Source organism: Balaenoptera physalus (assembly GCF_965194825.1).
Source record: "Balaenoptera physalus genome assembly, chromosome: 8".
NCBI classification, from domain to species: Eukaryota; Metazoa; Chordata; class Mammalia; order Artiodactyla; family Balaenopteridae; genus Balaenoptera; species Balaenoptera physalus.
In genome coordinates, this window is record NC_138887.1 from 96,323,767 (window position 1) to 96,350,691 (window position 26,925).

Genomic DNA, 26,925 nt, shown 5'->3' on the forward strand with positions numbered 1-26,925 from the left:
AGATGTGGTTACACCCTGGAATGAATTATGCAACATAATTCAATACAATTTTCCTATTTTTAAAGAAAGATGAGAAGGGAAGAACCACCTAAGGCTTTAAAGCATAATGCCATTAGGTAAATGATTATGACACTGGAATTTTCTTTTTTTTTAGCTCCCATCTATGTTCTTAACAAGAGCTAGAATTAAAACCAAAACAGCCAATCAATTTAATGGAAAAAAGCATTTATTTTACTGGGGAAAATCAGTCTAACGAGTGATTTCACATTCTATAAATGAACCTTCTTAATTGCTTCACTTTGGAACAGTTCATTTAAAAAGAGAAATGTTCACCTTGGAATTTTTCTGCACATATTTGTATTCTGTCAGCAATGTCTTTGGTTCTTAACATCCTCCCTGATGATCAAGGGTACTCTTGAACAAGTCTTGAATGTGTAATCAGCCAAATAAACAAGATAGCACTGAAATCTACTCTGAAGTCTGTCAGTCTTGTCTGTTGAGGTTCAAGGCTTCTCTCAGCTTTGACTCCTACGGTGCATAAAAGGTGAACGAGTTGTGTGCACTTATTCCAATCTCCCTGTAATTAGACCTGCAGTGAAAGGAAAGTTTTCTTTCTTTTCCTCCTCCAACTCAAGTACCTTTTATATCACTTTCATATTTGCAGAGAAAAAAAAAGTCATGAATTACACTGCCATACAAATGATGGCCTGGATATGCATTACTTACTTATCTGTTTATTTGCTCTGCACAAAAATGATCTGTTTGGAATGTAAACCTGGAACGGTAAACACAGCACTTACCATGCTGGGTTCACACCCACCATCGTCACCATTCTCAGAGCAATCCTTTTGTGCAGATTCCATTTTTCTGTTGATGTTGCTAAACAGATGACTCCAATTAGCAGTAGGTGAAAATCTTTGAAATAAGCAGATGCCACCTGAAATTACAGTTAAACCCATTATTTACGTTGGTGGGGGGAAAACAACATTGCACCAGAAAGACATTGTTTCACTGCTCTTAACTTTGACCTTCAACTACATAATGTTTCTATTTTGTTGAAAGAAATGTAGATGTGTTTGAATACAAATTTAAGTAAGTTCCACATCCTTACCCAGAAACAGTAGTGCTATGAAAAAAGTATATAGAAAAAAAAAGGGTACCCATATCCTGAGTTTTTAAAGAGCTGAGCAACATCAGGCAAGTGCCTTCTGTGCCTTAATTTCTCCATCTGTAAACTGGGGTGAATTAGTTTGTGCTCCTATGGCAGAATGGCCATGACTATGATCTGGGAAAGTCACAAGTCAAGCTTTGGCTTGCCAATATCTTTATCACCACCATTATGCCAAAACTGCAGTCACTCTTTTGTATTTTGAATGGAGACTAGGAGAGTATACAGATACTTGGGCAACCACTTGGAGCAGGATTTACCGAAGAATGCTCTGAAAGGTACATAATATTTTTCTTTAAAAAAAAAGTTTTGGGCTTCCCTGGTGGCGCAGTGGTTGAGAATCTGCCTGCCAATGCAGGGGACACGGGTTCGAGCCCTGGTCTGGGAGGATCCCACATGCCGCGGAGCAACTGGGCCCGTGAGCCACAATTACTGAGCCTGCGCGTCTGGAGCCTGTGCTCCGCAACAAGAGAGGCTGCGACAGTGAGAGGCCCACGCACCGCGATGAAGAGTGGCCTCCGCTTGCCACAACTAGCGAAAGCCCTCGCACACAAACGAAGACCCAACACAGCCAAAAATAAATACATAAATAAAATTAAAAAAAAAAAAAGTTTCTGTGGTCAAATAAGTTTAAAAAACAGAGTTTTCTAAGATTCTAGAATTTTCTTTCTTGTAGGCCTTCTCAAAACCTTTAAGCACTAGTGTATACTATCACTCTCAAAGTGTGGGATACCCTATACATATTTTTCAAACTTATCTAATCATAGAAACCTTATTTAAAAATACCTCATGGTACTGATATTCAAGAGACCTGACTTTACGAAATGCTTGGCTTAAATTGAATCACAAGGCTGTGGTAAAATCTTCTCCCACGGAAAGGGGAAGAAAACTGTATCATGGGTATTATGGGTTAGTTAATAAACAGAAGTCTCCACCCACTCTACAGGACAGATGAGCCTCATGAAAGCAGTACTGGGCCCAGGCAGAAGATAGAAATCCAAAGGTGATAAATTGCATGGCCTGGCATCTTGAACATGACATCTTGCCTGAGAATGTTTCAGCTGTGGTTTTAGGCAGTTGTGTGCTGGGTGGCTGAAAGCTGCATGGAGACAGATATTCTGGTTTCAATGCATTTCATGCTTTTAATGGGAAACTGAATCCACTTTCTTCAGATGGGTACCCTTAGATTGTATAAAGGTAAGAAACACCTCTCAGCATGAATAAACTCTCAGCAAGAACAAAATGGAAATACTTGTGAAAGTTAATTGGGCCTTATCTTCTGAAATGGCAGGTGTCTAGAAAAGAAAACAGGGAAGCTTTTTCTTCATTAGAAACAAGAATTGCTTTTCCAACACTGTGTGAGACCGAATTCTGTTGACTAGAAAAAGCTGATGCAGGACGTGAAGGAATTGGCCCTTTTCTTGGGAGGTAGGCACCGGGTGTGGATGTCAGCCTGGGAAGATTGGACACACATTTCTCCTACTGACACACGTGACTCAAGAAGCCACCGTCTGTGTTTTGTTTTTGTCCACCTGAAGGTGGACACACATGCACAATTCTAGAGGCAAGAAACAGCTGGAAGTTTGGAGGACTTATGTGGAAGGTTTATCAACAGGATTATTGCTCCTTTTAAATACAGCTTTCTCATTGGAAGTAGCAGCACAAAGTAGGGAATCTAATTATGTCAAACATTCACAGGAGAACTTACCTTCTTGGAAGGTATGATCCCAAACATAGGGAACATTAAGCCAGGCAGCAAAGCTGTTACCGACAGAGGCAAAGCTTCTGTCAGCCAAAAAATGGCAACGACAAAGAGGATGTAGGCACATTCTGCTTCCTGGACAGAACAAAGGCAAAATGCCAGGTGAAATAACGAGGCTGGGAAATTATCGTTCAAATCACAATCACATTTGCTGGATAGAGTCGAGTCACAGAGAAAGTTAAGAAGAAACTCTGAAGGTCCCTGCCCCTTTGAGCTGGGCAGCAAATGGTTATTTCTGAGGGGTTCCAAGAGTCAAAATTTAATACACATGAAAAACCAATGACATAAAAACATCCTTATTTGTTATGTTTCCTTCACATTTTCTTCAAAACAGACAACAGCATGTAGTCAGTTTTCTGTGCTCATGTCAGCGTATATAGTTGTTTGCCGTCACCTTCATTTGGCCTGTAAAATGTACTCCCTGCCTTTTCACTGCATGTCTTGGTTGGGTGGGAACCATGCACACTGACCTTCCTCTCCCTCTACTAAAAAGGCAAATCAACCTAGAAGAAAATTATTGGTGTACTTTTTTACGGGGAAAGAAGGACAGTGCCCTGTTACGTGCATGGGTAAGACTGAATTTGCTCCTAAGTGACACAGACCTGGAAGTGAAGAGCCTCTGCTTTGCTTTTTAGAAAGATAGCTGAGCTCCTGGGAAGACACAAGGGGACTCAACAGGATGGAGACTCTTAATAGAATCTTCTGCTTTGCTAGGTATAAAACTGTGGGTTTCTATTTTAGGGCATTGTTAAGGAATGGTTGGAATTTGTCATTATGTTTGGCTTATATAAATAATTTTGATATGAAATCACCCAGGATGTACTAAGTGATCATAAAGGTTAGCATCTCTTATAGGCTTTGTTTTGCTCTCACACTGCTTAATCTCTGCAAATCCTGAGCTGCGTTTGAAAAATTTACAAATTTACAAAAACTGCTGTCTGAGTTTAATGAGGTCTTTTATTTAAGGCTTTCCCAGGACAATAACATTTCTAGCTCTGCTGCCCTCTGATTCACCTACCTCAGGGTGAGTCCTCTGGGCCTGGTATTTACTCATCCAGCAACCCTGTACTTTCAGTAGGTTTCTAAGAAATTCTTAATAAGCCATGATTGTGTCATGTCTTTGTTGTGCTTTTTCAAGGAGAAAGACTAAAGGTGTTTTGATGTTGACAATATTACACAAAGTCTGCCTCTATAATCTTGACAAACAATAAAAAACAGTGAAACAAAGCTGAGCTTTGACTAAATCCTCCTGGCTTGCTCTGGAGAGAATCTGTGAATATGAGCTTAATTTAAAATGCCAGTGTAGGGCTTCCCTGGTGGCGCAGTGGTTAAGAATCCTCCTGCTAATGCAGGGGACACGGGTTCGAGCCCTGGTCCAGGAAGATCCCACATGCCGCGGAGCAACTAAGCCCATGTGCCACAACTACTGAGCCTGCACTCTAGAGCACGTGAGCCACAACTGCTGAGCACACGTGCTACAACTACTGAAGCCCGTGCGCCTAGAGCCCGTGCTCTGCAACAAAGAGTAGCCCCCGCTCCCGGCAACTAGAGAGAGCCCGTGTGCAGCAACAAAGACCCAACGCAGCCAAAAATATTAATTAATTAATTAATTAAAAAATAAAATAAAATGCCAGTGTAGAGAATGACCAGGCCTGCTTTTTCTCTTAGTTAGAACACGTGGATAACCCCAAAGCTCTTCATTATGACCCTATGTTTTCTATCATACTTTTAAGAAACTAGATTTCAAAGATAAAATGGACCTTTTTATTATCTTGCTTTTTAATCACAACCAACCAGTCTCTTGGTCCTATCCATCCCCCTGTCATTTTACCTCTAAAACCTGACCTTCTGCCTCCATTCTACTTCCTCCACTGCAGGCAATGCTGTTCCAGAATGAGGTGATCTTCCAAAAATGTGCTTCGTTTTTGTCATTCCCTTTCATGAGGCTGGATTAAGGGACTAGCTACCCTGACAAGTGCCTGGAGCACCAATCTCTAAGGGACTGCAAAAACATCAGAAAAATAAACAGAGTATGGTACCAGTGAATTCTGTTCACCACACACAACCCCTGCCATAGTGCTGAAATTTCATTTCCACATGGGTCTACTTCAGCTAGGAACTCATCGTCTGCTCAGATGGGGCAACTTTGGGGACAGAATAAAAAGCAAAATTTCAAGTATTAAATTATTTGCTTGTGTAGACGACTTTCATGTTTTAACTGGCCCAGCCCTGATTTAAAATGATCAAGTCAGTGATTTTTCAGTTGTTTATTGAAAAGAATCCAAAATCCTCATCTTGCATTCAAGGCCACCTTCATTCTAACTATAAGACTCACTCCAGGGCTTCCCTGGTGGCACAATGGTTAGGAATCCACCTACCAATGCAGGGGACACGGCTTCGAGCCCTGGTCCGGGAAGATCCCACATGCCGCAGAGCAACTAAGCCCGTGCGCCACAACTACTGAGCCTGTGCTCTAGAGCCCACGTGCCACAACTACTGAAGCCCGCGTGCCTAGAGCCCGTGCTCCGCAACAAGAGAAGCAACCGCAATGAGGAGCCTGCGCACCGCAACGAAGAGTAGCCCCTGCTCGCCGCAACTAGAGAAAGCCCGCGCGCAGCAACAAAGACCCAATATAGCCAAAAAAACCAAAAACCAAAAACCAAAAAAAAACTCACCCCAGTACTTCCTGAAATATTTCTAAAGCGTCTTATCTATATTCCTTCTTCATATTTGGGTTCTGATCCCTGCTCCTCATCATGCACCCTTCTGAACTCTAATCCATAATGTTCAATCAGGCAGTCATACCAGTGAGCCCCCAGATACTCTTAAGTGACAGCTTCTACCTGCGTGTGACCATACCGTGGCCTCTTGGACCCTTTGACCTAGTTTAACTATGTAGATGAAGCAGTTGCGAACTGATGGCCAAATCTAGCAAAAAATACAGTTTACTTGACTTACAATGGTATGTGTGTGTGTGCATTTAATTTGAGTCAAGATTTACAAACCAGCAGATTTCATATTAGATTTAAAATCCAGATTTCTGGCTTCTCTTGAAAAACGAAGGAATTTGGTAACATTGGAATCATATTCTTCCAGGTCAGTAATTCTCCAGACTTGAGGATTCCGAAATTCGCCTTTAGAGACTGACTTGTGCTTTTCAGTTCTGCACGGTACCTCTGCACCATCTCACGCACTCTCTTACCTGCTTGGCCTTAGACAGCATTTGAGTAAAATCTCTGGTAATAAAAATGCTGCCTACCTGCCTACCTGCTCTTCCTTGCATATCACCAAGTGAGAATCAACACTTGGATGGCTCATTTGGATTTCTCTGCCTACCAGCTGTGTGGTCCACGGACCAGCAGCATCAACATGATCTGGGAGCTTGTGAGAAATGCAAGCATCTCAAGCTCTTCCCCAGGCGTTCTGAATCAGGATCACCATTTTAAGGTTCCCCAGGTGATTCTTACGTAAGTTACAGTTTGAGAAGCCCTGGGTTACTACCTCGTTTGAGGAGGTAACCTTTCGGACCTTCCCTTTTATCATTATCCCTGGGTCCAACTTGCAAACCAGAAACGTGCTTCCAGTAAGTGTCTTTTTGCTCAAGCTGAATCCCTAGACTCATAATCTATTGTGAAAACTTGGCCATTCTTCAGTGTGAGGTTCACATTTACATCTTGTCTATGGAGCTTCCCACAAACACTTACATACATTTCATATTTCTGCATATGTGTCCCAGGAGATTACAGTTGCATCTGGCTAAGGCACTATATCTGTTGTCCCTGATAGCTACATTCCCACAGTGTGTTGGAAATGCCACTTTTTCCCATATCTTAAGGAAGCTCAAAGTCTAGAAAAGGAGGAAAACAGATGTATCCCCCTCCAAATGGGTAGGATGGCCATCTGTCCCAGTTTTCATGGGATAGTGCTGGTTTACACCTGTTGGGCAGGTATCCCTTTTGATTAGAAATCACTTTCATTCTCAAAAGTGTCCCTCTTTGGCTGACAAATTATGCAGTCATCCTATTGATGGATCTATCCTAGGACTACCTTCTTCCTCCAATTCCTGTTTTCCATTATGTGATCTTTCTTGGTCAGGCTTGGAGTCCTGGACAGGAAAATGTTCTTTCCCATTAGCACTTTAGGCCTTCAACAACACAAGGTTAATCCAGGCACAAAGTCAAGTATTTTAAGAATCTTATATTAAATATATATATATAGGATTATTTTTTTTAAATCAAAGATCTGTGGATGTTTTTGTTAAGAAAAAGAAAGAAACTAAAGATAGAGAAAAACATTTCATTTGTTATTTACATTATATTCAACAAAACTAAAATGAGGGTGAATGATTTTTGGTGAACAGGTTCTTCTGACGAAGAAGAAAACTCAGAAGTTACCTCAGTGCTCACAACTCAAAAGTCATTCTGAATGTTTGAACCATTCTGAATGTTTGTAGAACCATCTCTGAGATAGAGGAAAAAATTGCTTCATTATATCACTGGGAATTCTTACAGTGACCCATTATCTCTAGCTCTACCATCTTTGTCTCTTTAATTTTTTTCTCTTCCCTTTCTCCACCTTCTTATCAAGCCCCCTACTCCTAAAACAGAAGGACACCACTGTAACCACCATTATACACCACAATCACCACTACTACCACCACCAGCAAACACTGATATGACAGTAAAAGAAGGCCAACTGTCAAGTAAGTTAGACTGTGGGTGAATCATTTCCCCTCTCAGTCCCTCTCAAGTCTAGTGAAAATCGTGAGTACATCTGATGTCTTTATTAAAACTAACCTTGCAACCATAACAAGTAAAAACTTGAATCAAATTCTGTTCCACAGATAGCAAAACATTTTAGTATTATAAATTCTTGAACTGAGTGAGAGCAACACAAGTAACGTCTACTTTCATTTTGTTTATTGTGAAGGAAAATATAGGAAGGAAAAAAGATTCAAAATTATGAGTAAGACTGATCTTACAGAAATATTTTTTAAGTCATGATCCCTTCTCAAAATACTATATGAAATAAAGGCGGAAAAGTCCAGAGGACTTCCTCAAAAATAAAAACACCGATTTTCTGTTAAAAAAACCTATATACCCCCTACCACTTCCAAAAGTTACACCGAGAAGTTCAGCAAACAAACCACATCCACCAGGCAGAGGCAGCTGTGCAGAATACAGATGTTGTAAATTCCATTCAATAGTGTGAGGTGTAATGTCACTTGACTGTGTTTTCCTGCCTTGTGTGTGTACGCTGTGCCTTTCTGGCTCATTTAGGGCCATCTCCACCTTTCCTATTAAAAGCAGATTCTCTCAAACTACCAGAGAGATTACGTGCAGATGATTACCAACCAATATGGGCAATAAATTCCTGTTCCTGATTGACATATACACATTACTATATATAAAATAGATAACTAATAAGGACTTCCTACTGTAGAGCACAGGAAACTCTGATCAGTACTCTCTAATGACCTGTATGGGAAAAGAATCTACAGAAGAGTGGATATATGTGTATGTATAACTGATTCACTTTGCTATACAGCAGAAACTAACACAACATTGTAATCAATTATACTCTAATAAAAATAAAAAAAAAGAAATTCCTGATCCCTGATATTTTTGAAAAAATGAAGCATAAGAAGCCTTCCAGCAGTATATGTTTTAAAAGCATTTTTTAAATTATGAAATATTAAGAACATATAGAAAATTATATAATAAACACATTCGTACACATATTTTAAAATGCTGATATTTTGCCACATTTGCTTGAATTTTTTAAAAATAAATAAAACATTCAAGATTTACATACACCACTCCACTTCCTTCTCCTCTGAAATCCTGAAAGTCAACCACTATCTAGGATGTGTATCCTTTCTATCCATGCTTTTGTGATTTTACTACATGTAGCCATTAATGCATTAATAAACATCATGTGGTTTTGAGATTAAATAAGATTTCCTGTATATGTGATTTTTCAGCTTGCTTTTTCACTCAATGTTTTATCTATTTCAAATGCATTCATGTTGATACATGAAGGCCTACTGTTAATTTGTTTTAAATGGATATAGCATTTCTTTTTACAAATACATTAGAATTCATTTGTCCGTTTTTCTACTGATGGCTGTTTATGGGCTACGAACATCTTTGTACTTGGTTCCAAAGTGAATATAGGAAAGAGATTTTCTAAGCTAGTGTATAAAAGTAGTTATCGAAATTTCTGAGTGGAAAGTATGCAAGATGGTTGTATCAGTTTATACAGTATTAGCACCAACAATGTGAGAAAGTTCCGTTTCACCAACCATTGGCATATTGGACTAATTTATTTATTTGACAATCTGATAGTATGGAAAGTTCTTCTTAATTTGCATTTGCTTGAATACCACTGAAGTGTTTTTTTCATGGTTATTGAACATAATTGTTTCTCTCCTGCAAATTACCTTATTTATAGTCTCTTTCCATCTTTCTGTTCAGTTGTTTGTTTCTTTTTATCATGAATTTGTGGAGTTATTTTTAGATTCTTAATAATATTTCTTTATAAGTATATATTTGCAAATATTTTTCTTACTCTCTGACTCATCTATGAAATTTGCTTTATTCTATTTCTGGCTGATAAGAGGATTTTAATTTTAATGCAGTTATTTTAAAATCCTTTCTGTTATATTCTGTGTTTTTACTACCTTGTATGAGAAATTCTTTCTATATTCTATTATATTCCGTATTTTTTCCTAAAATTTAGAAAGGCTGTTTTCAAGTGTAGGGCCTAAATTTATTTGTAGAAGAATCTGATGCTTTTTTTCTAAATGTATAACCAAAATGCCCTGGCTTTTTTTATTAGATGGTCCATCTTTGGTCCATCTAATTCGTGTTGCTATATTATTTCCTGTGCCAAATCGCTACAAATGCAGGCACATGTGTTAATGGACTCTTTGTTTTGTCCCTCAATCACCTACTCCTCCCACCGCCTTTCAAACATCAACTCTTGCAGAATTACTAAACTCTTTTAACTACTATAGCTTTTCAATAAGTTTTACAATCTGTACCTCAATTCCCTTATCTTACATTTTTCTCAAACTTGCCTTTATAGTTTTAGGCTTTTACTTTTTGAATTTTAGATTTTTATTGAAATTACACAGAATTTATAAAACAAGAAATGGCCTTAAAATGTTCCCATCTATGAACACTTTCATTCATTTAGGTATTCATTAAATTCCTTCTATAACATTTTGAAGTTTTCTCCATAAGGGTCATGTAAATCTGTACTAGACATCTTCATTATGGTTGAAAAAAATGAGAAATTAATCTAATTATCATCCTTTTGTATAATTTTTTTTCTCTTTACTGTTTGGTAGCTTTAAAATTTTCTCCTTATCTTCAATGGTTTGAAGTTTCATTTATGATGTGTCTAAACATGGACTAATATTTAATTAAATTATTTTGTGCTTAGAAATGCATATTCTGTCTGAGGAGTCATATCTTTTTTAATTCTGAAAAATTTAACCATTATTACTTTGAATATAATCTCTCTTCTAGTCCCTCTTTTTTCAGGAATACCTTTTACATGTATGTTGGAAATTCTGAATTCATCCTTCAAATTATTCTTTCATGTAAAGCATATTTATTTATTTATTATTCTGTCTGATTTTTAGGTGAATTCCTAGTATTCTTTCTTATCAGTTCACTGATTATGTCCTCAAGTGTACTCAGTTTAAAGTTCACAGTTTATTATATCTTGAGTTTTTAAAATTTGATTTTTTTTAAATTTCAGAGACTTTATTTTTCATTTCCAAGACTTCTAACTAGTCTTTTTTTTTAATATTCACCTGCCCTTGCTTTATATTTCTTTAAAAAAAATGAGGATTAATAGATACACAAAAAACTGCACATATATATTGTATACAATTTGCTGAGTTTTGGACATATGCGTATACCTGTGTAACTATCACCACGATTAAGGTAACAAACATATCCATCATGTCCAAAAGTTTCCTCAGGCCCCATTCTGGGTTTTGTTTGTTTTTGTTTTGTGTGTGTGTGTGTGTGTGTGTGTGTGTGTGTGTGTGTGAAAAACACTTAACTTGAGATCTACCCTCTTAAAAATTTTAAGTGCACAATACAATATTGTTAACTATGGTTACTGTGTTGTGCAGCAGATTTCTAGGACTTACTCATCTTGCATAACTGAAACTTTTACCTGTTGAACAACTCCCCATTTCTCCCTCCACCCAACTTTTGGCAACCACCATTCTACTCTCTACTTTTATGAGTGTGACTATTTTAGATACTTCATAAAAGTGGAATCATGCAGTATTTTTCCTTCTATCACTGGCTTATTTCTCAGCATAATGTCCTCCATGTTGTCGCAGATGACATGATTTCATCCATGTTGTCGCAGATGACATGATTTCCTTCTTTTTCTTTAAGGCCGAATAATATTCTGTTGTCTATAGATACCACATTTTTCTTTATCGATTCATTCATTGATGGACATTTAGGTTGTTTCCATATTTTGGCTATTGTGAATAATGCTGCAATGAACATGGGAGTACAAATACTTCTTCAAGATCCTGATTTCAATTCTTCTGGCTATATACCTATAAGTGAGACTGCTGCATCATACTTATGGTAGTTCCATTTTAAAATTTTTGAGAAACCTCCATACTGTTTTCCATAGTGACTGCATCATTTCATTATTCCCACCAACAGTATACCATGGTACCAATTTCTCCACATCGTCACCAACACTTACGTTTTTTTAAAAAAATAAAAGCCATCCTAATAGGTGTGGGTGATAATTCACTGTGGCTTTGATTTGCATTTCCCTGATGATTAGTGATATTGAGTACCTTTTCATATGTCTGTTGGTCATTTGTATATCATCTTTGGAGAAATGTCCATTCAAGTCCTTTGCCTATTGTGTAATTTTGGTACCCTGGTCAAAGATCAGTTGACTACATATACATGGGTTTATTTCTGATTTCTCTATTCTGTTTCATTGGTCTATATGTCTGTCTTTATGCCAGTATGATACTGTTTAATTACTGTAGTTTTGTAATGTATTTTGAAGTCAGGAAGTGTGATGCCTCAAGCTTCATTCTCTTTGCTCAGATACCTTTGGTTATTCAAGGTCTTTGTGGTTCCATATGAATTTTAAGATTGTTTTATCTATTTCTGTAAAAAATGTCATAGGAATTTTGATGGGGATAGCACTGAATTTGTAGATTGCTTTGGGTAGATGGACATTTTAGCAATATTCAGTCTTCCAATCCATGAACATGAGATGTCTTTCTATTTATGTGTGTTTCCTTTAATTTCTTTCATCAACGTTTTATAGTTTTATAGTTTTCAGAAGGTGAAACTCCTGGTTAAGTTTATTCCTAAGTATTTTTTTCTTTTAGATGCTATTGTAAATGGGATTATTTAAAAAATTTTCTTTTCTCATAGTTGTTAGTGTGTAGAAAACAACTGATTTCTTGCATTGATTTTGTATCCTTCAACTTTACTGAATTTGTTTATTATAACAGTTTTTTGTAGAGTATTTACAGTTTTCTACACATAAGATCATTTTACTTCTCCCTTTCCAATTTAATGCCTTTTATTTCTTTTTCTTGCCTAATTGCTCTGGTTAGGACATCTAATACTGTATTAAATAGAAGTGGTGAGAGTGGGCATCCTTGTCTTATTTCTAATCCTAGAGGAAAAGCCTTCAGTTTTTCACCATTGAGTATGATGTTAAATACTCAGGGCTTGTCATATACATCCTTTATTATGTTGAGGTTCATTCCTTCTATACTTAATTTGTTGAGAGTTTTTCATCATAAAGGGATGTTGAATTTTGTCAGTGATCTGTCTGCATCTATTGAGATGATTATGTGATTTAAAAAAATCCTTCATTCTGTTAATGTGATACATCACATTAACTGTTTTGTGTATATTGAATCATCCTTGTATCCCAGGGATAAATCCCATTTGGTCATGTTGTATGATCCTTTTAATGTGCTAATGAGTTTGGTTGGCTAGTATTTTGTTGAGGAGCCTGTGATTTCCTTTCATTGTATTGTCTCTTTGCCTGACTTTGGTATGAGGATAATGTTGGCCTCATAAAATCAGTTTGGAAGTGTTCGCTCCTCTTCAATTTTTTGGAACAGTTTTAAAAGGATTGGCATTAATTCTTTTAAAATATATTTGGTGGAATTTACCAGTGAAGCCCTGGTCCTGGCCTGTCTTTGTTAGGAAGTTTTTGATTACTGATTCAAGCACCTCACACTCATTATTGGTCTGTTCAGGTTTTCTGTTTCTTTATGATTCAGTCTTCATAGGTTGTATGTTTCTAGGAACTTATCCACTTTTAGGTTATTTAATATGTTGGTGTGTAATTGCATATTGTAATACAATATTGTAATATTGTATATTTCTATATTAAAAATAATTTGTCATCTATTGTGGATTTTCCCCCTTTCCTCATCTATTGATTTCCCTGTTATTTTCATTTTATGTGGAGTGTTTTCATCTCTGTGTTGATTTCACTGTCAGACTTTCTTGGTTGTCTTATTGCCTTTTGAAATTGTATTTCCAGATTTACCCTGTATGGTAGTTGTTTTGTTTTTGTGTTTTTTCTTTCTGTACTCATTATTCACCATCTAGAAGTTTTACAGTTGCCTCCAGCCAGTCCCTAGCTCACAGTCCAGAATGTGCCTTATCTTGTCAGCCTGAGGTCCTGTCCTCCCAGGAAAATGCAAATCCTGCCATCTAGCTGGATCAGGAAGCTTGGATCAGCCCTGCCTGGGAGGCAGGGCAGAATCTGCTTCCTCTGAATGCCACCACAGACAGTGGTCAGTCTAGCTTTTTTTTGGGCCTGTCATAGTTGCCAAGAAAACCACTCTCCAGCCCTTAGTTTGTGGCACTAAAATTAACTCTGACCCTAGAATGATGTGGGAGCACTTTAGACCACAGGTTCTCACATTTGCTCTGCTTGTGTGCTTTTCTGACCCATTCTGGTCTACAGAGATGTTTATTAGCTTTGTGTTTATGGTGGAGAAAGGGATGAGGGAGGTCTTAATTGTACAAACTTCATCTAGACTGCTAATCACAGGCTTTAAAGATAGGAAATCTTATTTAAAAGGTGAAGATATTTGCCAAATAAATAGGCAAATCTGTTTTTCTGACTTATGACTAAGTAAGAGGAGGGGAAAATAACATTTGTGAATGCCTGCGACATGCCATGCCAGATATAATACTTGTTTTATGTAGTCCTTACCAAAATTCTGTAAAGTAGGTATGGTAATTCCATGTTGAACTTAGGATCAATAATCATATTGCTAGTATGTAGTAGAGTTCAATCCAAGTATATCCATGAGAGCACATCTTGTTTCATTTACTGCCTTATTCCCAGCACTTAAACCAATGCCTGGCATATAGTAAGTGCCCAGTAATATTTATTAAATGAATGAAGCTTTTTTCCCTCGGTGTCTTTTCTACAGCTGTTTTTATTCATGTATCTTGAGCCCTATATAAAACAATCACTCTACTAGGCATAAATTCTTTAGCCTAGGAATCTCTTTTCTTTGCCTTGTTCTCTTTTCTGTTTTCTCTTCTACTTGCCTGGCACTGGATGTTTTGACACTCATCCCGGTGGATGAATTGTCTCTCTAGTTCTCCTGAGGGTCTCACCTCTCTTGCTAATAAGCTGGAATTGGAACTAGAACTTTTACTTGCATAGGTCACTTCCCAGTAGCTGCCACTCTCCCACTTCCCCACTTCACAATATTAGTCATATGTTGTCTTAACCGCCCCAAGTAAGTGCAGCCAGGAACTTGCTACTGAGGCAATAAAGGCAAATGACCCTATGACTAGGCAATGTGGATAATGACTCCCCCCCCAACTGAAGTTCTGAGTGACAAATTATCTTGGGAAATGTGGCTGATTATATTTAAAAATCACCTTGGTTCTCTTTGAAATTATAGTTCCGGATGGAATTGAAATATAAATTAGGCTTTAAAATATAGTTTTTTTCACCTCTTCTCCCCCTTTTTAATGACACACTGACTGATATTATGGAATAATTTCACTGATGAATTAGTACATATGTGGGTACGATCTCTCAGCACAGCTTGAGAAAAGCAGGACCAATCACAGGCCTCACTCACTGCAATTGATTTTCGAAAAAGAACGCAAAGCAATTAAGACAGGAGAAAAGTAATGCATTCTAAATCTGTGTGCTACAAGAAAAACACTATTATTATTTGACAGAACCCGTAAAGGGCTTTGTATGGTTCGTGACACACCTACCCCTACTGCTGCAGGAAATTCTCAAGACTCAATCCATATTAACTGCAAAGCTTAAAGTGACTCCATCTTGGAAGATGGAGAATAAGAAGCTCAACTACAAAGTCAAGGAAAAATAATTAGCATTTCTAGTTAGTTTTCAGCCCAAAATGGGTAGCAAGGAAAGGCAATTGGTGGCTCCACTATGTCAGTTACAAGGGAATTTTTAACTCCTTTTCATCTAACTTCTGAAAACAATTAGCAATGGAGACATGCTGTATTCACACCCCATGCACACAGTGGAACTGGACATAGCCATAGAGATCATCTTGTTCTCCAATCTGACAATGCACCAGGGTGTGATAAAAATTCAGGCCATGGATTAACTGCTTCCGAATCATGATGAGTCTTTTAAATGTGCAGCATCCTGGACTTCACATCCGTAAGTACCTCAGGTGAATCTGGGGCAGCCAATCCACAGATAACATTGAAAACTCTTTTAAGAGTCTTGTTCATTTTACAGATGAGGACATGGGCCAGAGAGTAGCATGACAGAATCACTTGGGGAGTTTTTCAGAATACGCTAGATAAATTGGGACAGCCTAGGTTATGCTGTGGCAACCCCCCCTAAATCTCAGCAGCTTAAAACAACCAAAGTTTATATCTTGCTCACATTATTTGGTCATCAGGGGTCGTGGTTGCTCTGTAATCCAGGCAGTGGGAAACCTCATCTCAACACGTGTTTTGTAATTACAAATGCAGCAACAATGGTGCACGAGGTTTTCAAAATCTGATATAAATGCCATTAAGGAAGCAATAGCATCGATGGGCTTGGGAGCCGGACAGCTTGTCTTTAAATCCTCCCACTCCCCTGAGAGGCTGTGTGACCTTGGACAAATTGCTTAACCTCTTTGAGTGTCTGTTTGCTCATCTGTAAAATGGGGATAATATTGACTATTCTAATGGTTGTTAGGAGGCTGACAGTAGACATTCACATATACTATTGTTACCAACCAAGGTATAAATATGTATCGTGAAAGGAAAAGAAGAGCTTCATGGAAGAGACACACTCCTGTTACACCTACATTCTTGTTCTGTCCCTTAGTCGCTCTCTACACTCTATTTGAAGTTCTTTCCTTTCATCGTTTCCTTTCTCCTGTATCCTATCCCTCCTACAAGATCTAGCTTAGGTACCATATCCTTCTGCCGCAAGAGGTCCTTAAATCCATCTGTTCAGCACAGTTATAACTATCTAACTGTGTGACAGGCACTGTGCTTGGGCCGGAGGAAACAAGTTAAACAACATGTTCTGTGTTCTTTAGGTATCTGCAGTTTAGAAGGGGAGGCAAAGATAAAGGCAAAATGGAATACAGACTACGATGGAGGCCGATGTGTCCATGACTGTGCAATGAGAGCATGGAGGAGGATTCTGTTTGTATCACAGCCCAAGCTGCCTTTCCCGAGAAGGACAGGGTGAGAGGAGTGGGCGTTCCAGGAGGAGGATGCAGCACGTGCAGAGAAAGAGAGGGAAGAACAATCATGGGTCTCCTAGGGCGGCAGATAGTGAAATATTGCTCCCATGGGAAATGTGAATGCAGTGCGGGAGATAGGTATTGGGGGCTTTGGGGAGGGCTGTTAGGAGGAATAAATGGCAAAATCCCAAAGATCCATCAGTATATACATGTTTGGTTTAGATATTTTTCCCCCTGTCTGCAAAAGGGAGCCATGGAAGATGTCTGACCAGTGGTACAATAGGACAAGGTTGACATTTTAAAAATAGTCCTCTGGCAGGAGACTCTGGGGGGAAGAGTGTGAAAATGGTCTATGAAAGAGAGAGGAAAAGACAGGCTTGAGGAGAGCAGTGCCAGCAGGAATGGAGATGAAGACACAAATGGGAAGCGGGTGGATTCAGGAGGTAAAGCAACATAGACTGAGGGATAAGGGCTTAGGAATATCTGAGGGATCTGACATGACACACAGATTTCAGACCTGGAAACGGGGTAGCAGATTCTCCGAGACAAGGAAAATAGAAGGAGTAGCAGGTTGTGGGCAAGTGGGATGTGTGTGGTTGGGGGGATGGAGGGGCTGAAGAATGATGAATCCCTAGAGGTATGTTCACCTTTTAATTACACGTCTATAACACAAATCATTTGTTTCCATCATTTGGCATGGATTCATATACAACCTTATTTTGTGATGAATGTTGGCTGTGGTATATATTGACTTTTCAGCAATTGTGCAAGCTACTTGAAAGCAGAAACATTAAACTGCGTAATATGCCACTGTTCACTGAGCACAGTACTTTGGGCCTAGCAAGTTCTCATCAAATATTCATGAAATAAATATATATCACATTTGGATTTTCTGGTTTTGTTCATCTCCTACCACATTAATTAGCATGATTCCATGCTTTCTTTTTCTTGCCCTCCATCATTCTGATGCTCTTTTGTATCTAAAATGTTCACTTTCTTGGAGTTTATAGCATTTCCCCCCTTTATCTTAAATCTCTACAGCAGTTTAGACCAACATTAAAAACAATATCAACTGTTTCATTACTTGATTTGCCCCTTTAAAAGTTCCTTATGTTTTCTCAGAATTCTGCCCTCCCTCTTCTCTCACTTGTGGTCTTTTTAAATTTTCTCCCACTCATTTCCCTTTCCTTTGTCAGACTTCTCAACCTACCACTTTCCCCCTTCCATCAGAGCCTTTATCCCTTTAAGGTTTACATTTCTTTACAAGAGCTCTCTTTCTGCCATCTGTTTAGTTTTTCTAGATGGAGCACCGTAAGACTCTCATTATGTATCATTTCTTTTACTTATTATAATTTCTATTATAACTTTGAAATTTACGATGCATCAGATGCATAGATTGGGAAGGAAACAGAAGCAGCCCACGACAGGTGGCCCTCCCAGCTGTGTTTCCTCCATCCCTAACCTGGGGCCGGTCCAGCGCCCTAAGGCTCTCTGCTCGGCTGACTCTTCCCCTCTCCTCTCTTCAAGTTTCTCCTGGTGTAAAATATTTTCCAGAGAAATCCTGAAGTATCTGACAGAAACCTGAAATCTGGTCTCGGATTTACAACCAGTCAACTAGGGAATGCTGCTCAGTATCCGTGTGGCTGTTTTCCTGTCTCCTTAACTGAAAAAAAAAAAAAAAAAAAGGGGTCCATAATGAATGGGTAAATTAGATGGAGTGACACACCTGGAAGGATGCTCTCTACAAACAGAAAATATTATTGTTCAGTTTTCTCCTCTTAAAACTCCTCAAACAAACCTGGCCTTCTTTTTATCATTTGTTCCATCAAAAGAAATACAAAGAAAAGCCAAGAAACTAGAAAAATAAGTAAAGAAATAGTACGGAGTTCTGAGAAGTAAAATTAACAAGCTACTAGAGATAGTCATAAAAGAACAAAGTTGCACTGTGGATATCACTGGGACTACGGCATGTAGCCTAGGCCAATTTTAACAGGCTTTTATCTGGGAATATTTAAGATATTCCCTATCCAAAAAGAAAAATGCAGTGCAATTATTAATTTTACTCAAATATTTACATAAATATCAATTACACTACAGGCTTGTTTTACTGACCACTAACTACTAATTGGGAAAGGGCTAGGACTACCCTTATACTTATGTGATGATTAAAAAGACAGTATTTTTGATGTTTCAGTGTAAAGCAATAAGAAAATACAATTCCTTTAGTAAAGTGACATTTACACCAATGTGTTAGGAGTATACTTATTACCCTCGGAAGCTATAAAGACACAGATATTCAGTTGTGGTTGAGATCACTGGCTCTAAAGTCAGACAGATTTTGATTGGAAACATCTGTAGAGCCACATTTTGGTAAGCTATTTGCATGTTTCTATCTCCATTTCTAATCTGCAAAATTTGACCAGTTACAATACCTAATGCATAAGGATTCAATATGAGCTTCTGTTTGACTTATGCTCATAGGCTTCTGGGGTGATATCAGTACATATTTTCTTTCGCTATAAAATATTATTTCCATGAAAACACTGAAATACACAGTTCCAAGGTCTCTTCCAACTAGAAGATTTTAAGATGCCCACTAAATGCCATGACTCATGGTAAACATTTGGGCACAGGTGTGAAGGGAAGGGGCACCATATCTTGACAAGCTGATAATACAAACTTGTATAGCTGGGACTCTGGGACATTCAGCAAATGACACACGAGACCGCTGCTCCAGTTCTCATAGGTCCGCCCCCAGTGGTCAGAATCACTGCAATTTTCTACCTTAAAGACATCGAGTTGCATGAGGTCAATTGAGGAAATGGCAAAGATGCACCTCTTCTCTGGTCTGACCTGTCTAAAGCATTATTGTAAAGAGTTATGCCTGAGTTGTTGATAAATGATTATCAAGCCACACTTTATGTGACTCTTCAAAATAGAGGGTAAATCTTCAAAAGTACAAAATATAGAAAAGAGTAAAACAAAACCACTGTTAAATCATGAATTCTGAGTTCTGACAGAACCTGAGTTCAAATCCAGTTTCAATAGCATCTGTGTGGCCTTTGTTGGGTCACATGTCTGCAAAGCGAAGCCCTTCCCCTCCCTTTTGAACATTACATTGTAAAGCCACTTAGGGGCTCTCATCATTGATGCTACATTTTTGAATTAAGGTAAAGTTAAGGTAAGGGTTAAGGCTGGTCTATAGAAACAACTCAGTAATCAGAAGGAAAATGAAAAAAAATCAGCCAGTAACTTATTGTTTGTTGGTTCTACATCATGTAGATTCACTGTGTTTTTATAAAGCAAAATTGACTTTGTTTTGCTTGACTATTATTATGGGTTTGGAAGCAAGCATAGGGTTCTCCAGTTTGGTAACATGAAAGTTACAATAAATTGATTTGCATTCATGTCAAAGTAAGCCTCTACCTAACTTTTAAACACTCCAAAGACCCACATCCTCTGAAACAGTTTTGCTCTCCTTGTAAGCAAAAGTTAAAATAATATTCTTTGGGTTTGATTAGCGGTTGATTGAATGGTTAAGTATCCATTTAGAGTAAACAAAAAATGAAATCATGTTACTGTACTAGAAAAAAATCCTCCCATTAACATTAATTGAGTTTTAACAAATGAGTTGATTAGAGGGAAAGGAAAGAGGAACACAGTTTGTCAAATGCAACTTGTTGCCAGGTTTCCCCACAGACCTAATGTACACTTTCTGGTTAATGACTCATGCACAGAGAACGTTGCTTTTTATTAATTTAATTGTTCTTCCTTTTCAAAGAGTTTATATTCACTTCCTCTGAAAATTATGGAAGATACTCAAAGTGTCATATGCGTATATGTCAAAGGAGCAGCACAGATGATACGCAGTCATGGCCAGAGTTTGTCTTGACTAGTTTAACTTATTTTCTCTGCCATAAGTAAGGACTTACGCTGAGACTAACCCAGAAAAATTAAAGTAGAGCAGGGGTCCAGGTATGAATCAGGATGTACTCATGGTAGGAGTCAGCCAGGTCTGGGTCACAGGTAGGACCAGGGGAACTGGAAGAAGAAGGCCATCCTGCACACTAGATGGAGTGACGAGTCTTCGAAGCAGGTGGCGGTGGGCATTCAGATGAAACCCCTATGTCTGTGATTCACATTGGTCCTCTAGTGGCTGCCAGAGACTCATAGAAGAGTCCTCAGAACTAGCTGGGGTGGGAGGGGCAGGGCGAACAGGGGAGGATTGGTCACAAAGAATTTGCAAAACAAAACCAACCAAACCAAAGACCACGGAGTGTGCCTGCTGTTTTCACTAGACATTCTCTAAAACTTTGGGGGTTCAGAACAATATTTGATGAGAAGTGGGAGAGAGTTCTTCCCTCCCTCTTCGGGGCACTGTGAGACCTCCGTTGCCCCTCCTGCTCCTGAGGGAGACACCCCGCAGCTGTGGGCGGCAGAGGCCAGATCCCTTGCCGGCTTTGCAGGTAGAGGAGGCCTTGACAGAGTCAAAAAAGACTTTTCAGTAGCTGACACGACTTTCCTTCAGACAGTGGCAGACTTCTGAGGGAGGCTGGAGTATTATAATTACTGCAATTCTATTTTTACCCAGACTAGTATAACCTTGGTTAATGCTTGTGAGAGAAGAACATCAGAAAGGTTCTCTTCTACTCAGAGAAAAGGCATCATGGGGTGGCGGGAATTGCACAGCTGTGGGATCAGCAGATTTGGGGAGATTCTCACTAGCCCACTTACTGTGTGCCAGCCACAGCTCCAAATAAGTGCTTGATGAGTGCTTATTTATTTAATCCTCACAACAAGCCCGTTACTCTCTCAGTCTTACATATGAGACAGTGGAAGCACAGAGAGGTCAATTAATTTGTCCAGGTCACACAGCTTCTAAGTGGAAACCTGGGACCTAAAGCAGAGAGCCTGACTCTGGTGACTGTCCTCTTACCACCAAGAGACACTCGTCGTGCCTGGCGTAGAGAAGGTGCTCACTAAATGTTTGCTGATACAATCATTTCCCCAAAGTATTAAAAATGCATTGCGTTTATTATTCTGGACTTAATAGACTGACCACACTTAAAAGGAAACAGAAAAATCCCTACAAGTACACCAAAATGATATAAAATCTCAAATGATCAGAACATGTACAATTATTTATTAGACTTTTCTGATTAACCAAGGAAAATTACTTCATACTTTCAATGAAGCATAAGGAAACTAAATTTCCAGAAGGTTCCGTGGCCCACAACAAGCCACGGAGCTGTCAAGTAAATTAGTTTGAGCTAGACCCTCCCTAGGACTCCCAAGTTTTCTTCTAGCTCTTTCCCCCAGTGTCACATTGCTGCCTAGTCTCAGGGGAAGGGATTGTGTTAACCCAGGATGCTCTCTGGAGATTGATAACTAGAATGACAGGATCTCAAGGGCTGTGATTCTTTTGTTCTTCCTCTCATCTGGTTGCCAGGCAGAGAACAATTCTGACTGAATATACTATTTAATTATTGCAGTTAATCATACCGAGAATCAACAACATTAATCATTAAAAAGGAGAAAAAATGGACAAAACACAATGTATAACCATCCTGATTTCAAGCCCAAGGTGTCACCACCCATTCAGCTCTGAGCCAGAAAATTACATAGCAACAATAAAGGACAATTAGATAAATCAGAAAACCTACCAGCCCATTCTCCAGGTTCACTTACCTTGGTGCGGAGGATGAGTGGCAGGGGCAATAAAATCAACAGAGTGAAAACTACAAGGAGAAACCGGCGATAAACTAAAATATAACTGAAGAAGTTCATTGTCCTGAACAGGTGCCTTCAATAGTGTTCTCCTCAAAAAAAAGGCAGACGTTAAATAGCCAACCTGGATTAATATTTCTCTAGCCCATCATCTTCATTTACTGCCCCAGACTCACCAACACGAGTTAAAATTAAATCTCAATTTTTATTGTTTTACTGTCACAATTCACATGGAGAGATAAGCCCAAGAGTGTTTGCGAGAAATCAAAGACCATTTTCTGCTATGTTTTTGAAGGGCAAAACTGTCCTTATTTAGTCTGTGCACATTAACTGGAATATGAACTGGCCAAGTCTAGGAGAAGGCAAACCATGAGTCTGGTTGAGTCTGCCCACAATGAGGCCCCTCCCCACCTTCTGATGTTCCCTGAATTTGAGGCGCCACACTTGCGTGGTGCCTTGAGCAGGTCTTTACTGGGTGCCTCCAGTACCCTTTCCAGTGAAGCTCATTTTCAGTTTGTGAATCGAAATAGCAACCCCAGTAGTAGGAATTCCAGTGTGAAAAGGCAAGTTTTTGCTACAGATGGGTTTTTCTGGGACTTCTCAGATAAGGTATTGAGGCAGCTAAATGCACTGCCTTTGTGGAGTTTGGCTCAGAGGAGACCTCCTGACCGCTCTCATTTAGGACTTCTCTGTTCTCATTCAAAAGATAAATACCACTGCTTCTGATAGTGAATAGTATTTTTCTCCACAGTAGCACACTCAATTGCACAATAATTTCTTCACTGTTCAAAAGCAAAGTTCCGTGTTTCTTGAACCCTATGGCCTCTTTGGATAGGAAACCAAAAGTTACCATAAAGTCTTCCATAAGCCCTCACCTGTAAGACTTTTTCAGAACTGAGTTGATACTATTGTGCTGATACTGACTATATTAACTAGGTAATTATCAGGGAATTTGTACAGAGATGAGTCATTACGGCCATTCAAGAGGAGTGTGTGTACGTGTGTGCGCGCGTGCGTGTGTGTGTGTGTGTGTAAACGGGAACTGTTCTGACAGTGACATTGAGGATCTGTTTTGAAACACCTCAGGGCTAGGGACTCACTGGTTAGTTTCTCATTGTGTCGTAAATTAATCATCCAACAAACCTCAATAAACAACTACTATGCACCTAGCCCTAGATATAAACAAAACACATTTCCTACTATAATCTATAGTCAATTTCTCTAGCCACAAATAACCTTAGTTTTATATAATCTGTGGTTAGCATTTAGACCTTATTTCTAATTCCCCATTAATGTAACTCTGCCTTCTTTTCCCATCAAGAAAGATAATTCTTTCACCAACACTCACCTCGCTGTACTGTTAATGTGGATGAGAAAACATTTTTTCCCCTTTAAAAGTCTAAATTTCTAAAGATATATCATATATAGTGATTCAGGAAAATCAGTAAACAGAAAAAAAATCTCCAAACCAGAAAGGCGCATTACATCTTGAATTTCTCAGGTGAAAAAATGGGAGGGTAATTATAAATAATAGTAGTAAATAGTGAGCAGTAATAAATGAGCAGTAATAATAAATAGCGTTAAAAAACACATTAAAGGAGGAGAGTTATTTAAAGCAGTTTTGATACTTTTTTTTCTATATAACAGTACAGTTCATTGCATGCTTTTTTTATATATATTTTTTGAAGAAACCATGTCTGTTCTCAGATTTCCTTCAGCCACCTGGTGAGACCATGTGAGCCTCACTTTCTCATCTTAGAAGATCTTACTCTGTGAGATGATACCAAAAATGAAAAGGTATTTGTGTGATATTTAATGGAAATGAAGGCCTATGCACGCAGGGAACAGTGGCACTCAAGCCAGACAAAGGCTAAAGGTAAAACAATTGACATTTTGTCAGGGCCTCCTTTCAGTGCGCTGTTTTGTCTATTCTGGCTCCCACTTCTCACCAGACCAAGTCTTGCAGGACCCTCCTATTATGGCCTGAGGTTCTAGCCAGCTCCATCTTTTCTGGCTGCCCTTTATCACAAAATGGTTCTACCTTTTCTTTACGTCCAGCCAATCTCCTTTTCCTCAGGGGTTTTCTCTCCATTGTCGTTGAGATAAAAGATCTGAGAAAACAATTCACACTAAACACAAAAGACTAATATAAGCGGCACACCTCTGCAAGAGCCAGCAGGGAATGAAACTCTAATGGGAGACTTTGGGCCCCTTGGAAACACATCTTAAGGTATCTTTCAAATCACATCACAGTGCTAACCGGTACCACAGTTGTCAAGTTTCATCTCTTGTTTGTATAGGAAAACATAAATCTCTCTTACTACATCACAATTGTGCTGTTTTATCTATCTGATCTAAAATGAATCACACCATGTGTAACCATGCATTAGTCCATTTAAAACATCTTCTCTATGAATATAAAAATATTACAAATATTGTTCATCCATTTACAATCATCTACTTTGTGTCAGGAAGGTTACCACCTCATTTAGTCTTCAAAACCCAATACAATTCATTCCTATACACTAACAATGAAAAATCAGAAAGAGAAATTAAGGAAACACTCCCATTTACCATTGCAACAAAAAGAATAAAATACCTAGGAATAAACCTACCTAAGGAAACAAAAGACCTGTATGCAGAAAACTATAAGACACTGATGAAAGAAATCAAAGACAATACAAACAGATGGAGAGATATACCATGTTCTTGGATTGGAAGAATCAACATTGTGAATATGACTGTACTCCCCAAAGCAATCTACAGATTTAATGCAATCCCTATCAAGTTACCAATGGCATTTTTCACAGAACTAGAAAAAAAATTTTACAATCTGTATGGAAACACAAAACCCTGAATAGCCAAAGCAATCTTGAGAAAGAAAAAAACTGAGCTGGAGGAATCAGGCTCACTGACTTCAGACTACACTACAAAGCTACAGTATTCAAGACTGTATGGTACTGGCACAAAAACAGAAATATAGATCAATGGAACAGGATAGAAAGCCCAGACATAAACCCACGCACATATGGTCACCTTATCTTTGACAAAGGAGGCAAGAATATACAATGGAGAAAAGACAGCCTCTTCAATAAGTGGTGCTGGGAAAATTGGACAGCTACATGTAAAAGAATGAAATTAGAACACTCCCTAACACCATACACAAAAATAAACTCAAAATGGATTAAAGACCTAAATTTAAGGCCAGACACTATAAAGCTCTTAGAGAAAAACATAGGCAGAACACTCTATGACATAAATCACAGCAAGATCCTTTTTGACCCACCTCCTACAGAAATGGAAATAAAACCAAAAATAAACAGATGGGACCTAATGAAACTTAAAAGCTTTTACACAGCAAAGGAAAACATAAACAAGATAAAATGACAAACCTCAGAATGGGAGAAAATATTTGCAAATGAAGCAACTGACAAAAGATTAATCTACAAAATTTACAAGCAGCTCATGCAGCTCAATAACAAAAAAACAACAAACAACCCAATCCAAAAATGGGCAGAAGACCTAAATAGACATTTCTCCAAAGAAGATGTGCAGATTGCCAACAAACACATGAAAGGATGCTCAACATCACTAATCATTAGAGAAATGCAAAACAAAACTACGATGAGGTATCACCTCACACCAGTCAGGATGGCCATCATCAAAAAATCTACAAACAGTAAATGCTGGAGAAGGTGTGGAGAAAAGGGAACCCTCTTGCACTGTTGGTGGGAATGTAAATTGATACAGCCACTATGGAGAACAGTATGGAGGTTCCTTAAAAAACTAAAAATAGAACTACCATATGACCCAGCAATCCCCCTACTGGGCATATACCCTGAGAAAACCATAATTCAAAAAGATTCATGTACCACAGTGTTCATTACAGCTCTATTTACAATAACCAGGACATGGAAACAACCTAAGTGTCCATCGACAGATGAATGAATAAAGAAGATGTGACACATATACACAATGGAATATGACTCAGCCATGAAAAGAAACGAAATTCAGTTATTCGTAGTGAGGTGGATGGAGTTAGAGTCTGTCATACAGAGTGAAGTAAGCCAGAAAGAGAAAAACAAATACCATATGCTAATACATATATATGGAATAAAAAAAAAAAAAAGATTCTGAAGAACCTAGGGGCAGGACAGGAATAAAGACGCAGACGTAGAGAATGGACTTGAGGACACAGGGAGGGGGAAGGGTAAGCTGGGACAAAGTGAGAGAGTGGCATGGACATATATACACTACCAAATGTAAAATAGATAGCTAGTGGGAAGCAGCTGCATAGCACAGGGAGATCAGCTCGGTACTTTATGTCCACCTAGAGGGTGGGGTAGGGAGGGTGGGAAGGAGACACAAGATGGAGGGGATATGGGGATATATGTATACGTATAGCTGATTCACTTTGTTATATAGCAGAAACTAACACAACATTGTAAAGCAATTATACTCCAATAAAGATGTTAAAAAAAAAAACAACACTATGAGGTTATCACCTCACACCAGTCAGAATGGCCATCA

At 38.5% G+C, this 26,925-nt stretch overlaps 1 protein-coding gene across 4 annotated transcripts in view; it reads right to left on the minus strand.

Annotated features, from left to right (window-relative positions):
• Positions 1-26,925, minus strand: part of SLC13A1 (solute carrier family 13 member 1) — a 216,986-nt gene that overhangs the window by 53,412 nt on the left and 136,649 nt on the right. The window contains exons 1-3 of one of the 4 annotated variants that reach the window (XM_082472350.1): positions 22,357-26,270; positions 2,877-3,005; positions 801-937 (exon numbers count right to left, since the gene is read on the minus strand). In XM_082472350.1, coding sequence (XP_082328476.1) covers positions 801-937; positions 2,877-3,005; positions 22,357-22,455 — 365 coding nt within the window. In that variant the 5' untranslated portion in view covers positions 22,456-26,270. Of the gene's footprint in view, positions 1-333; positions 26,271-26,925 lie in introns of those variants that run through there. The other 3 variants (XM_082472351.1, XM_082472353.1, XM_082472352.1) reach the window with 3 other exon arrangements.